General features: G+C 43.7%; 1 protein-coding gene across 4 annotated transcripts in view; it reads left to right on the top strand.

The window, feature by feature from the left end:
• The first annotated feature begins 496 nt into the window (after nt 1-496).
• Nucleotides 497-12,793, top strand: part of mettl15 (methyltransferase 15, mitochondrial 12S rRNA N4-cytidine) — a 149,740-nt gene continuing 137,443 nt past the window's right edge. For 3 of the 4 annotated variants that reach the window (XM_078221018.1, XM_078221020.1, XM_078221022.1), the window contains exon 1: nt 589-1,016. In XM_078221018.1, the coding sequence (XP_078077144.1) occupies nt 705-1,016 (312 nt within the window). In that variant the 5' untranslated portion in view covers nt 589-704. Of the gene's footprint in view, nt 1,017-12,793 lie in introns of all 4 variants that reach the window. The other variant, XM_078221021.1, reaches the window with a different exon arrangement.

Raw genomic sequence — 12,793 nt, 5'->3', positions numbered from 1 at the left:
GGCGTATGACGTCAGCGCGTCGCCTCCCGCCGCTCCCCGAGGCGGCGGATGGACAAGAAGAAGAAGAAGTAGGGGTGTGTCCCTTAGATTACCGTCCGGCGGACAACCGTGCCCTGTGTGCCCTCTCCATTACCATCCGGCGGACAAACCTGCAGCCCGACGTGTCCTGTGCACTACCGTCCGGGGCAGAACCAATCTGGGTGAAAACCTTCACTCCGAAACAAAACCCCAAATTCACCAACAAGTTTCCCTCACATCGTGTATTTCAACATTTTCATTCGCGAGAAACCCGAGATTTTTTTTTAACACAAAATAACAATTTGTAGACGGTAAATAAAATCAAGAAGATATTAAGGTCGACCGTCTAAAGTTGATGATGACAATGTGGGGGGGGCGGGAGGAGGGGGCTTTTGGTCAGGATGAAAGCGGTGGATAGTTTTTAGGATGTCAAAAACAATCCGATGTCAACCGTTTTGAGACGTAAGTTGAGGGGGAGAGTGAGCTGCTATCGCGGGGTTCCTCCGTCACCGCGGGGAAAGAGCGAAGGAAGTTTGGGCGCAATTTCAGGCGGATTTTATTTTTTGCGCCGATTCGGATCGTCGCTCCCTTTAAAACAAGCTCGTGGTCCCCACATCGAGGGCACCTTCCTCCCCTCCCCCCCCCCCCCCCCCAATACCACCCCCTCTGTGAGACAATTAAACATCATGGCCTGGGGCTCCATGAGCCATTGCCTGAGAAGCTGCCGGTTAGGCAGAGGCGCTGCCAGCCGGAGGAAAGGCCATGGCTTCCCCCTCGCCCTCAGGCCCCTCTTCTGCTGGGATCACCAGCCTCCTCTCGCCGCCAGACACCTCTCCCTGTCGGCCCCCGGAGAGGTTCGCCACGCAGAGGGCTCAGGCTCCCCGGAGCTGGAAGGATTCAGAAGCGGCAGGGGGAAAAGTTCGCAGCACCCTCTGTGTGGCCACAAACCCGTGATGGTCAAGGAGGTCATTAATCATCTGTCACCCAAACCTGGGCAGGTGAGTCCAGATTTTGTGCCAAAATAAGTCAACCATAAAGTTTGTCATTAATCATGATGACCCCCTCGCCCTCCCCCATCTGGTTTTAATATTTTATTGCCCCATTCTACCCTGTGACTCCACTGGAGTCTAGATATTTGATCATGAGTAGGAATTAATAGGTCCTTCTCAAATTGGCAGACAGTAACCAATGGGGTTCCCCAGGGATCGGGGCAGGGACCCCAGCTTTTCACAATATACATTAATGATTTGGATGAGGGAACAAAATGTAACATCTCAAAAGTTTGGAGATGATATCAAGTTGGGTGGGAGGGTGAACTGTGACGAGGATGCAGAGAACCTTCGGCATGATCTGGACAGGTTGGGTGAGTGGGCAAGTCAATGGCAGATGCAGTATAATTTGGATAAATGTGAGGTTATTCATTTTTGAAGCAAAAACAAAAAGGCAGATTTCTACCTGAATGGATGTAACTTGGGAGGGGGGCGTGTATAGCGGGACCTGAGTGTCCTTGTGCACCAGTTACTGAAGGTGAGCATTTTGGGGGGGGGGGGGGGGGGGGTGGGGCAGGTGCAGCAGGTGATAAAGAAGGCGAATGGTATGTTGGCCTTCATTGCGAGAGGTTTCGAGTACAGGAGCAGGGATGTGTTGTTGCAACAATACATGGGCCTTGGTGAGGCCACAGCTAGAGTATTGTGTGCAGTTTTGGTCTCCTTTTCTGAGGAAGGATGTTCTTGCTCTCGAGGGAGTGCAGCGAAGGTTTACCAGGCTGATTCCGGGGATGGTGGGACTGAGATATGAGGAGAGATTGACTAGGTTAGGATTGTTTTCGCTGGAGTTCAGATGAATGAGGGGGGATCTCATAGAGACTTAGAAAATTCTAATAGGACTAGACACGGTAGATGCAGGGAGGATGTTCCCGATGGTGGGGGTGTCCAGAACTAGGGCTCACAGTCTGAGGATAAAGGATAGACCATTTAGGATGGAGATTTGGAGACATTTCTTCACCCAAAGAGTGGTGAGCCTGTGGAATTCATTACCACAGGAAATAGTTGATGACAAAATATTGAATGTGTTCAAGAGGGGGCTAGATATAGCGCTTGGGGTGAATGGGATCAAAGGTTATGGGGAGAAAGCAGGATTCGGCTATTGAGTTGGACGATCAGCCATGATTGTGATGAATTGGGGAGCAGGCTCAAAGGACTGAATGGCCTCCTGCTCTTATCTTCTGTTTCTATGATGTGGAGATGCTGGTGTTGGACTGGAGTGGACAAAATGAGAGGTCACACAACACCAGGTTATTGAAATCACGGAAAAGCTCTCTGAAAGCTTGTGATTTCAAATAAACCTGTTGGACTATAACCTGGTGTCGTGTGACCTCTCATCTATATATTGGGTGGTGCAGAGCTTGAATAGACCTAAGTGTTACTGAAGCTTTTTTTGTCTTATGCTCGGTCAGGACAAAAGTAAGAATGTCAAAGTTTGTCATTCTTGTGTTTGTCCTGATGAGTGTCAGAGGAAAAGCTTCAGCACCGTGTCTCCCTTTTCAACAATATTCTAGTTATTATTGCATAAATGTGTTCCATAACTTGCGATTGGTTTTGAAGATGGTGATTATTGGTTTGAAATTAACACATGCTTCTAAGCCCCAAGTATTGATCTAATATGACCATTATTTCTGATCAGTTGAAGTGTGTTTTTTCAATGCAGCAATTTCCCACACAGATGTTAGTAAAAGCAGATCAAGGTAAATGCTAATAGGGGCCTTATTATGAAGGCCCATCAGTGACCTTTCAACAGACCTGGAAGATGTTACAGGTTAACAGTTTTTAAGTAAGTACAGAGCTGGAGGCAGAGAAGATAGAACAGCTAGGGTGGAGGGCAGGAACAATCATGGTGCAAGACAGAATGGGGTGGTAATGAGACAAGTGAGGAAGTTACAATGACCACTGAGGAACAGCAAATGCCTACAGTAGAATAGCAGAGATGGGTGGTAAATCTATCAAGGAGGAGAAAGCTTCTGTGGCCCACAAAGGAGCTGAAGAAAGATAGGTAGACCGCAAGAGGGTGAACTACCTTCATTGACTGTACCTATGAGGGACCACCAATCAACAGCACCTCTAGTTCCAGTGTAGTTATCCTGCATTACGAGGACCTATTGTCCAAAAAAATGGAAATGGGTGTTTAAGACTCAAGCCTAATAATGATGAGACGTCCGTGAGTGTGCTTTGAGCATTTTTGGAAGTGTAAGAGCGCAAGGATAGAGAAATCAAAGTGGGACGGAAAATTAAAATGCCAGAGGACTACGAGTACAGCATCATGCTAGCCAGCTGAATGGAGGGGATTTGCATAGCAACCAATCCTCAAAGCCTAGAAAATAACATTTCCAACAGTGAATCCAACAGGAGTGTTTGGGACTCCAGATGTTGGGAAGGGAGGAAGTGTTGCATCTTATGTCCTTGCACAGAAACATCCTGAGGAGGGCAGTGAGTGTTGGTGCCCTTCACTTCAGATTAGGTGTTCAGTGTCATTTGTTTCAATGTTAAATATCATAAGAGAACCTTGCAGTGTCAGTTCAAACATACCGCAGTTTTTAATTTAAAGAATATTAGCTTTGGTTTGCAAATGTTTATTGTATACAGTTCATCGGTAAATGCACGTTCTTTGAACTGTATCTATTATATATTATAATTGTGCAAGTGTGTGAAATTATCATCAACTTGTTTTTATTATCAATGCCTTTGCCCATTTTCTATAATGGAAACTAGAAATGTAAACGTGTCATACTAATTCCACCCTTCTGTCAGTGGCGATTCTATAGTGCAATAACTAGTAGGAGGTTATTATTAGTGTAACATGTTAACATAGGTAGTCTCTACTTGAAATACGCTAATTTATCATTCCAATATATAAGAACAGAATTACTTTGAAGTGACGGCAGAATTACTTCCGCTTGTCATTAAATTAAACCCCTGTGCCACCATCCTCCTGTAAGTCAATAAAATAATTTTTAATGTGTTGTGAATATGCCTTGATTTTATTCCGAATCCTTATTCCAGCTGTTTGTTGTATCTTGTTCTTCCTGCATACACACTGGTTTGCAAATCAGCACAGTTGTACAGTGAGAGTGGAGTATTTTTTTGATGGGGGTGGGGTGCGGGGAATGGAGGAAGAGCTTTTTATATCATTAAATTTAGGCTCGGATTGTTGCAGCTTTGGTCGAGGTAATTTTTGCAGTGGCAGAACTTGTAATTCATGGAGAGTATAGTATTTTTGCCCTTGTCAATCACAACGTGAGTAGAGTAGAATTTCAAAATCGTGACTTCCATGTTAAATGGCAAAGAAGTAGCTTCTATTGATTTTCAAAATATGAATGTTCTATAAACAGTTGAGTCGTGTTCGTTTACCAGCACCAAAGGTTCACAGGGACCTGCAGTCTTAAATAACTCCTCAAAGGCTGATGTCCCTTCACCAGATTCCCTTTATTTACAAACTCAATTCCACTCCTAGAGTGCTTCAGGTACAAAGTAAGAATTAGGAGTGCCAGCGGACCTGATACTCCCATATTTATATAACACAGGTGAGGCTCCCTGATTGGGCAGGCAATTATGACCTCTATCAGGGAGCTCATATTCCCAAGAGGCCAACCACATTGGCCTCTTTGAAATCATTTCACCGTCCTTCCTCGTCCCTTCCCTTGCCCCTGGGCTGACATGGTGGCACAGTGGTTCGCACTGCTGTCTCAGTGCCAGGGACCCAGGTTCAATTCTTGGCTTGGGTCACTGTCTGTGCAGAGTCTGCACATTCTCCCCGTGTGTGCTTGGGTTTCCTCCCACAGTCCAAAAGATGCGCTACTTAGGTGCATTGACCATGCTAAATTCTCCCTCGATGTACCCAAACAGGTGCCAGAGTGTGGCGACTGGGGGAGTTTCACTGTAACATCATCGCAGTGTTAATGTAAGCCTACTTGTGACACTAATAAAATAAACTTTAAACCCTTCACTGATAAATGAACTTTGGATCTGATATTATTTCAATAGCTATATATGATATATTTATTTATTAGTGTCGCAAGTAGCCTTTCATTGACACTACAATGAAGTTACTGTGAAAATCCACAAGTCGCCACACTCCAGCGCCTGTTCGGGTACACTGAGGGAGAATTTAGCATGACCAATGCACCTAACCAGCACGTCTTTCGGACTGTGGGAGGAAACCAAAGCACCCGGAGGAAACCCATGCAGACACAGGGAGAATGTGCAGACCCTGCACAGACAGTGGTGAAGTCACCCAAGCTGGGAATCGAACTCGAGTCCCTGGCGCTGTGAGGCAGCAATGCTAACCACTGTGTCCCCTGTGCTACCCCAGAGGACATCCTCATCACATTACATTTCATTAATTTGATGAATTAGTTAAGTTATTCTGAAAGTTTCATAATTTATGGGAAAGGAGTAGCAAACCTGAGAGGTCCAAAAGAAGAGATGCAATTATTGACTCTTGGTGCAGCTCAGCAGCTAAATGCACAGATAGCATTTTGGATTCATTAGCATAGCAGAAGTTAGATGAGACATTTCTCATTAACAGAGTAGAGACAATATGAAAGAGTTGGAAACTGAAACCCATATGCCTGAACACTCATGTGTAATTCATCCACTGTGTACATCATGTGAAGTCAGAAAGAAGAAGCCACTGACCAAGTTCTGAGTCTGTGGTGGAGAGGACGAGATCCAGTCGTCATTTGGAAGAGCAGAATATCAGCTGCAGCACTGATGAAGCATGCCCAGTGAAGGAAAGGCATGTCTCCACGGTATCAGGACAGGTTGCTCAGGTGTTGACATTACACAGAAATGCAGAGGAGCAAGGATCCATAGGTATGAAACCAGGGAGAGCCAGGTGTGGGTGAGAATTAAATCCAATCAATACAAACAGGAAGGATGTTTCAAGGAAAATCCAAAGAAGAGCAAGAAGCAAATAAGATTGGGAGCAGCAACAGGAGGGGTCTAGTGGAATCCAGTCCCCAATAAAGAGTCATGAAGTTCTGAAGGCAACATGAAGCCAATTTGATCAGCGGCCACAAAGCAAGATCATTGAGCAGTTTTGGTGCATACCTGGAATAAGTGGCAGCTCAGTGACGTGCATAGTGTTGAGACCCAGACCAGAAACCCCAAGGTATTTTGTGAAGTTAGCCTACATCTAATTTTGGCATTGCTGAGCATAAAGTGTTCACTCCAGGTATGATTCAAGTGACCCACTAGGAAGCTTTTATCAAAGTTTAATTAAAACAATAAATACAGTTAGAATATAACAAAAAGGATTTAGTGTAACTTTTACCCAATAAAGACTTAAACATGACAGTATAAGTCTTAACATCTCTGTTGTTCCAATCGAAAAGAAATATCCCATAGACATTCACGCTTCTTCTGAATTAGTTAGCACTAAAATAAGTATACGTGCTACTAGATTTCAAACTTTTAACAACTATAGACATCCAACCAGCAGTTTTCAGAGATATATCCTCAAGATGGCAAAACAGAGAAGTATATCTAGTCTCCAGCAGCTTCTAGTCTTCTTCATATTTCAAATATGACAAAAAAGGATACCTTTCTCTCTGCAGCTTCCAAAACAGCAACACTCTGACAGCAGAATCTCCAACTCCAGAGAGGAGAACAAAAGAGACACTGCTTTTTCTCTCAACTCCAGACAGCATCTGAAAGCAGCAACTAAGCTGGAACTCTCTGTGAAAGCATAGCTGTCCCCAGTTATATTACCTGACCTGTCAATTAACCCAACCAAGTTAGAGTCATAGAGGTTTACAGCATGCCCCTCACTATTTTATAGACCTCTATACCAGTTCTACTCTGCAATCCCAGGGGAACACTAAAACAACAGAACACTGCATTAGTTCAGATTAAAACAAACATGATAACCATACTGCTTCAGTAACAGTGGGGAGGCACGGTGGCATAGTGGTTAGCACTGCTACCTCACAGTGCCAGGGACTTGTCTGTGTGGAGTTTGCACGTTCTCCCTGTGTCTGCGTGGGTTTCCTCCGGGTGCTCCGGTTTCCTCCTGCAGTCCAAAGATGTGCGTGTTAGGTTAATTGGCCATGGTAAATTGCCCCTTCGTGTCAGGGGCACTAGCAGGGTAAATACGTGGGGCTACGGGAATAGGGGCTGGGTGGGAGTGTGGTTGGTGCAGACTCAATGGGCTGAATGGCCTCCTTCTGCAGTGTAGGATTTAATGATCTATGAATAAAGGATATTGGTTGTAGACAAAACGGCTCCAAAAGGTGCCAGGGACTGCTAGAAACATCATGCAGGGAAACAATATATTTCTTAAAAGCACGGTATCGTCACAATAGCATAGTTGGAAATCAAACAGGATCAAAGCAGCTCAGTACAGAACAAATAGGGTCAGTGGGTGGACAATGGGCTTTAACTTCAGCTCGAGTTTTAGATTGAACTAAAACATATCCAGTACTAAAGGCAAAATATGTTAAGCAGTTGATTAAAAGAGACAGGGAGGAGTTACCATGAGAAGTGTTCAGTGGGAGATGTAAGTCTGGGTCCCATTTTCAGTGGAAAACCAACCCATTTTAAATACGTACTCAGTGTATTTTATTTTCTGTATTTGTTTCAACGTAAAATATCAGTGAGTTTTACAATGCCGGTTCACATTGCATATCCCAATACTAAGCAGCATAGCAGAAACCCTGCCAAAAGTTGTCACTTTTATCCTGTTTCACACAAAAAACTGGTACCATCAGTTTTCACATTTTTAACAGTCAATTTCAATGCAAAACATGAAATTGATCAACTATTTTGCCACTCATTCCCCAACCTCTTCAATATTTCAATATTGTAGAGAGGATTTTGTTTGGCAGAATTGATCATGACTATATTAAAATTATTGTTCTCATGTAAAACGTAGTCCAGTGTTCCTGGCAGACACTGGTTTCCGATTGATCTTAACTTCAACAAGAGTGGTCAACAAACTTAACACATCTTTGTACTCAGTTCACAAAGCTGGATAGTTTTTGATAATAGGCAGTTTTTCTGCCTGTTATCAGACTTTGATAGCCTTAAAATTGTATTCAATAATGGATTTAAATGTGTGTAGAACGTTTATCTTTATATTGACCACAAAATACTATGTATTCTGGCATATTTCTTTTGGTATTGTACTTCACCCACAAGAGTATTGGTTAAAGGGGACCATAAATGTGAAATTTATTTTGATTTGTGCTCTTTTTCTCCAAATCTCAAGGTTTTTCTGAAAAAATGAAACCAGGACTTTGAGTGGCTGAGTATGGTTCTTATTCATGCTGTTGCAGCTCGTGTAATCAAAGTTTAAAGTTTATTTATTAATTCGTCACAAGTAAGGCTTACATTAACACTGCAATGAAGTTACTGTGAAATTCCCCTAGTCGCCACAGTCCGGCGCCTGTTCGGGTCAATGTACCTAACCAGCACGTCTTTCAAACTGTGGGAGGAAACCGGAGCACCTGGAGGAAACCCACGCAGACACGGGGAGAACGTGCAGACTCCACACAAATAGTGACCCAAGTCGGGAATCGAATCCTCCAGCACTTTCTGATTTTTGTGTTTGTTCACCCTCAAAGTCAGCATACAGAGGCACTGAGTGAATTTTTGTAGAGGACTTTTCACGGGAAATCAGAAACTTTGACGACAATCCTCCGTTGAAAATGAGATTCATGATTCGTCAGCACCATCCTCAGTCACTGGTAGGCACATAAAATGCACTTCGCTGCAAATCAGAAGTAAAATAGAAAATGCTGAAAATTCCCAGCAGTTTGGACAGCATCTGAGGAGAAAGAGAGAGATGTATTAACAGGTTGGATTTTCAACCTCAAGGCAGGTAGCGGGAGTCAGGAAATTTCCTGGCTCAGCCCGTCCACCTTGGGGGGTGGGGTGGGGGGGGGGCGCGGGGGCGGGGGGGGGGGGGGGGGGGAGGTGCCTTCAAAAGATGGTATTTTTAATGTGGAGTGAGGGAAGGTGCAGGTATGGATGACGCTAGCACTAGCTGATCCAGGAAAGAGTTTGCCAGTGCTAAGGCAGGCTGTTTAAAAGGCCTATCTTGGTGTATTGGTACTTTGTTTCATTTGTATTGTAAACAAAGTAAGGCCCTCACGTCTCACATCCCCCACTCACTCCCCATACTCCATCCATGCCACCTTATGGTCTTCCACCCACCACACCATGGTCCCTCATTCATGCCCCCCATCGGGAGTAAACATGGGGTTATATGGGGCCTTGGTATTGGTAGGGTGCATTTGTATAGCGCGCAAGAAACAATACTTTTCACTGTACTAATACATGTGACAATAATAAATCAAATCTAGGCGGGAGGGCTACGGGAGTGGATGTGGAGCACACCTTTGCATGGGAGGCATGAGGAGGACCATTTGAACTTACCTTTCACAAGGTTCCCTCATGCAGACTGTAATTCACATCACCTCAGGTGCTATGAACCTTAACTTTTGAATAGTTGGCCTTACTCCATGAAAGTTACAGAGGACTAGAACATGCCCAACCTCGTAGATAGAATCATAGAAACCCTACAGTGTAGTAAGAGGCCATTCGGCCCATCGAGTCTGCACCGACCACAATCCCACCCAGGCCCTACCCCCATACCCCTACATATTTACCCGCTAATCCATCTAACCTACACATCCCAAGACACTAAGGGGCAATTTTAGCATGGCCAATCAACCTAACCCGCACATCTTTGGACTGTGGGAGGAAACCGGAGCACCTGGAGGAAACCCACGCAGACACGAGGAGAATGTGCAAACTCCACACAGACAGTGATCCAAGCCAGGAATCGAACCCAGATCCCTGGAGCTGTGAAGCAGCAGTGCTAACCACTGTGCTACCGTGCCGCCCTCATAACTGAGCTGGCCAGATCAGGAATACAGCACTCGTGACCTGAACCAGCCTGCACCCTCCAAAGGCTCTGGTGAAAATCAGAAATGATGTGGAGATGCCGGCGTTGGACTGGGGTAAGCACAGTAAGAAGTCTCACAACACCAGGTTAAAGTCCAACAGGTTTATTTGCTACCAAATAAACCTGTTGGACTTTAACCTGGTGTTGTGAGAAATCCCAGGAGTCCCGGAGTCAGGTCCCAGCCACCATTTTTACTCCTCCATGGATTCTCCCTGACTCCATGAAAATCCAGCTCGTGAACTCTGTTTCTCTTCACAGATGCTGCCTGACCTGCTGAGTATTTCCAGCATTTTTAATGTTTCATTATAGTATTTTCTGTTTTTCAAAAAATTTGTAGCTACCTATTCCATTCTCATTAAACACCAAAAAAGTGATTGTGAAATCTCAGCTTTCACAGCTTGTTTGTAAAATAGTATTTAACGTTGTGGTTCTATAAAGTTCAGAGAAGAAGAAAAAATGGTTGCCAGCCATCAGTTTAATATGATACTCCCAGATCCTCGTGATGAACCATTATTCTTCATTGCATTCAGGGTCACTTTTTATATCAAACTTGCTGCAGACTTAATATTTTTTCTTCCAGTAGAAAGTTTGGCTGGATGAGTCAGCGCACTGAGTCATAGTCACAGAGGCTATAGAAGTGCTAGACTAGTTAATTAGAAACTGTTTAATTCATGCTGAGGTCTTAGCCTAGTTAGTATGATTTGACATGCCATGGATGTTTTTTTTTACAACAACTTTATTTCTCACTGTTACGATCCCAGTTGATGTTATAACTGGACCGGAAGCTCTCAGAATGGAACCCTGGCTCAAAAGACCATAACTTTTACTTTTTTTAAATCAAACGTGGAGGAACAGAGTCTCAGGACTGCTAATTAGTTCGAACAACAAGAAAAAGACATTTATTATACATGAAAAAATGGATTATATTACAATATCCTTTTATTCCCCCTTAAAAATTACACACAGGTTTTGAGATTTATATGGATAACAAAGTACATTTGAAGCTACAATGACACATCATTAACACACACAGTCCATTTGACGCACATAAAATGTCTATAATTCCCGGTTTTCTCTCTCCTTTTAAAAAAAGTGGGGTCAGATTAGCGGCCCTCCAATCCACTAGAACTCTTCTAGAGTATAGAATGCTGGAAAATGATCACCAATGCATCCACTATTTATAGGGCCACTTCCTTGATTTGGGTTGTACAGCAGGTCCTGGGGACTTAAAGAATTTTAATCCCAGCAATTTCCCCAATACAATTTCCTGACTAATAAGGATTTCTTTTAGTTCCTCTTTCATGCTAAGCTCTCTGTCCCCTAGTGCTTATGGAAGGTTATTTGTGTCCTCCTTAGTGAAGACCAATCCAAAGTATTTATTCAGCCATCTCTTTGTTGCCCATTATGAATTCACCTGATTCTAACTGTAAGGGACCTACATTTGTCTTCACCAGTCTTTTTCTCTTCACATATCTATAGAAGCTTTTGCAGTTCTAATTCTGATCGTGTGGTCGAATCAAAATGTAATTTTACTTGTTAGGATTGCAAAGCAACTGGCTGTCGGCTGCACTTGTAAAATAGCAAAACCTGCAGGGAGCCAAAAGCTGGAGTGTGCTATGTACAGTTTTTGCCTCCTTACTTAAAAATGCATATCATTAGAAGCAGTGCAGAGAAGGTTCCCTTGACTGATTCCTGGGATGAAGGGGCTATCTTATGAAGAAAGGATGAGCAGGTTGGCCTATGCCCATTAGAGTTTAGATAAATGAGGTTCTGTTACAGAAACATATATGATTCTGAGGGGATTTGATGAGGCGGATGCTGAGAGAATGTTTCTCAATGTGGGGAATCTGGAACTAGTGGATGCAGTTTAAAGATTCCCATGTACCACTGAGAAGAGTAGTTTTTTTCCCTTAAGGGGCCTTAGTCTTTGGAATTCTGTTTCCCAGAGCACAGTGGAGGCTGGGTAATTGAATATATTCAAGGCTGAGTTAGAAAGATTTTTAATCGACTTGGGAGTCAACGGTTATAGAAGGACAGACTGTTGAGGCCATGATCTTAATGAATGGCCTAGCAGCCTTGATGGGTTGAATGGCTTATTGCTGCTCCTAATTCTTGTATTCTTTGGCCTAAGAAATTATTTTTTTTTTATTCATTCGTGGGACATGGGTGTCGCTGGCTAGCCAGCATTTATTGCCCATCCCTAGTCACCCTCAAACTGAGTGGCTTACAAAAGGCCACTTCAGAGGGCATTTGAGAGTCAACCACATTGTTGTGGCTCTGGAGTCACATGCAGTCCAGACCAGGTAAGGACGGTAGATTTCCTTCCCTAAAGGGCATTAGTGAACCGGATGGGTTGTTCTGACAATGGAGATTCTTAATTCCAGATTTTTTTATTATTGAGTTCAAATTCCACCATCTGCCTCGATAGGATTCGAACCCGGGTCCCCACAACATTAGCTGAGTTTCTGCATTAATAGTCTGACGATAATACCACTGAGCCATCACTTCCCCTGTACTGCATGTAAAAACATTGAGTGGTTAGGATCTGGAATGCAGTGCTTGGGAGTGTGGTGGAGGCAGGTTCCATCGAGACATTCAGAAGCGATTTGGATCATCAGCCCCTCCATTTATCCCCCTCTACCCTTTCGCCAAATGATTACAACAAGGGAACAATCAGAAAGCCACAATGACGATTAAAAAAAACACAAATAAAAAGAGAAAGACATCAAAAACATAACACCATGAACATGATGCAGGCGACAGATGTATTGTCCAGTTTAGTAGCTGCAATCTCCCAGGAGACCCACTTCTA

This window comes from Mustelus asterias, chromosome 9, assembly GCF_964213995.1.
Source record: "Mustelus asterias chromosome 9, sMusAst1.hap1.1, whole genome shotgun sequence".
Taxonomy (NCBI): domain Eukaryota; kingdom Metazoa; phylum Chordata; class Chondrichthyes; order Carcharhiniformes; family Triakidae; genus Mustelus; species Mustelus asterias.
The sequence above is the reverse complement of the archived record's forward strand: the minus strand, read 5'-3'. Positions and strand labels throughout refer to the sequence as shown.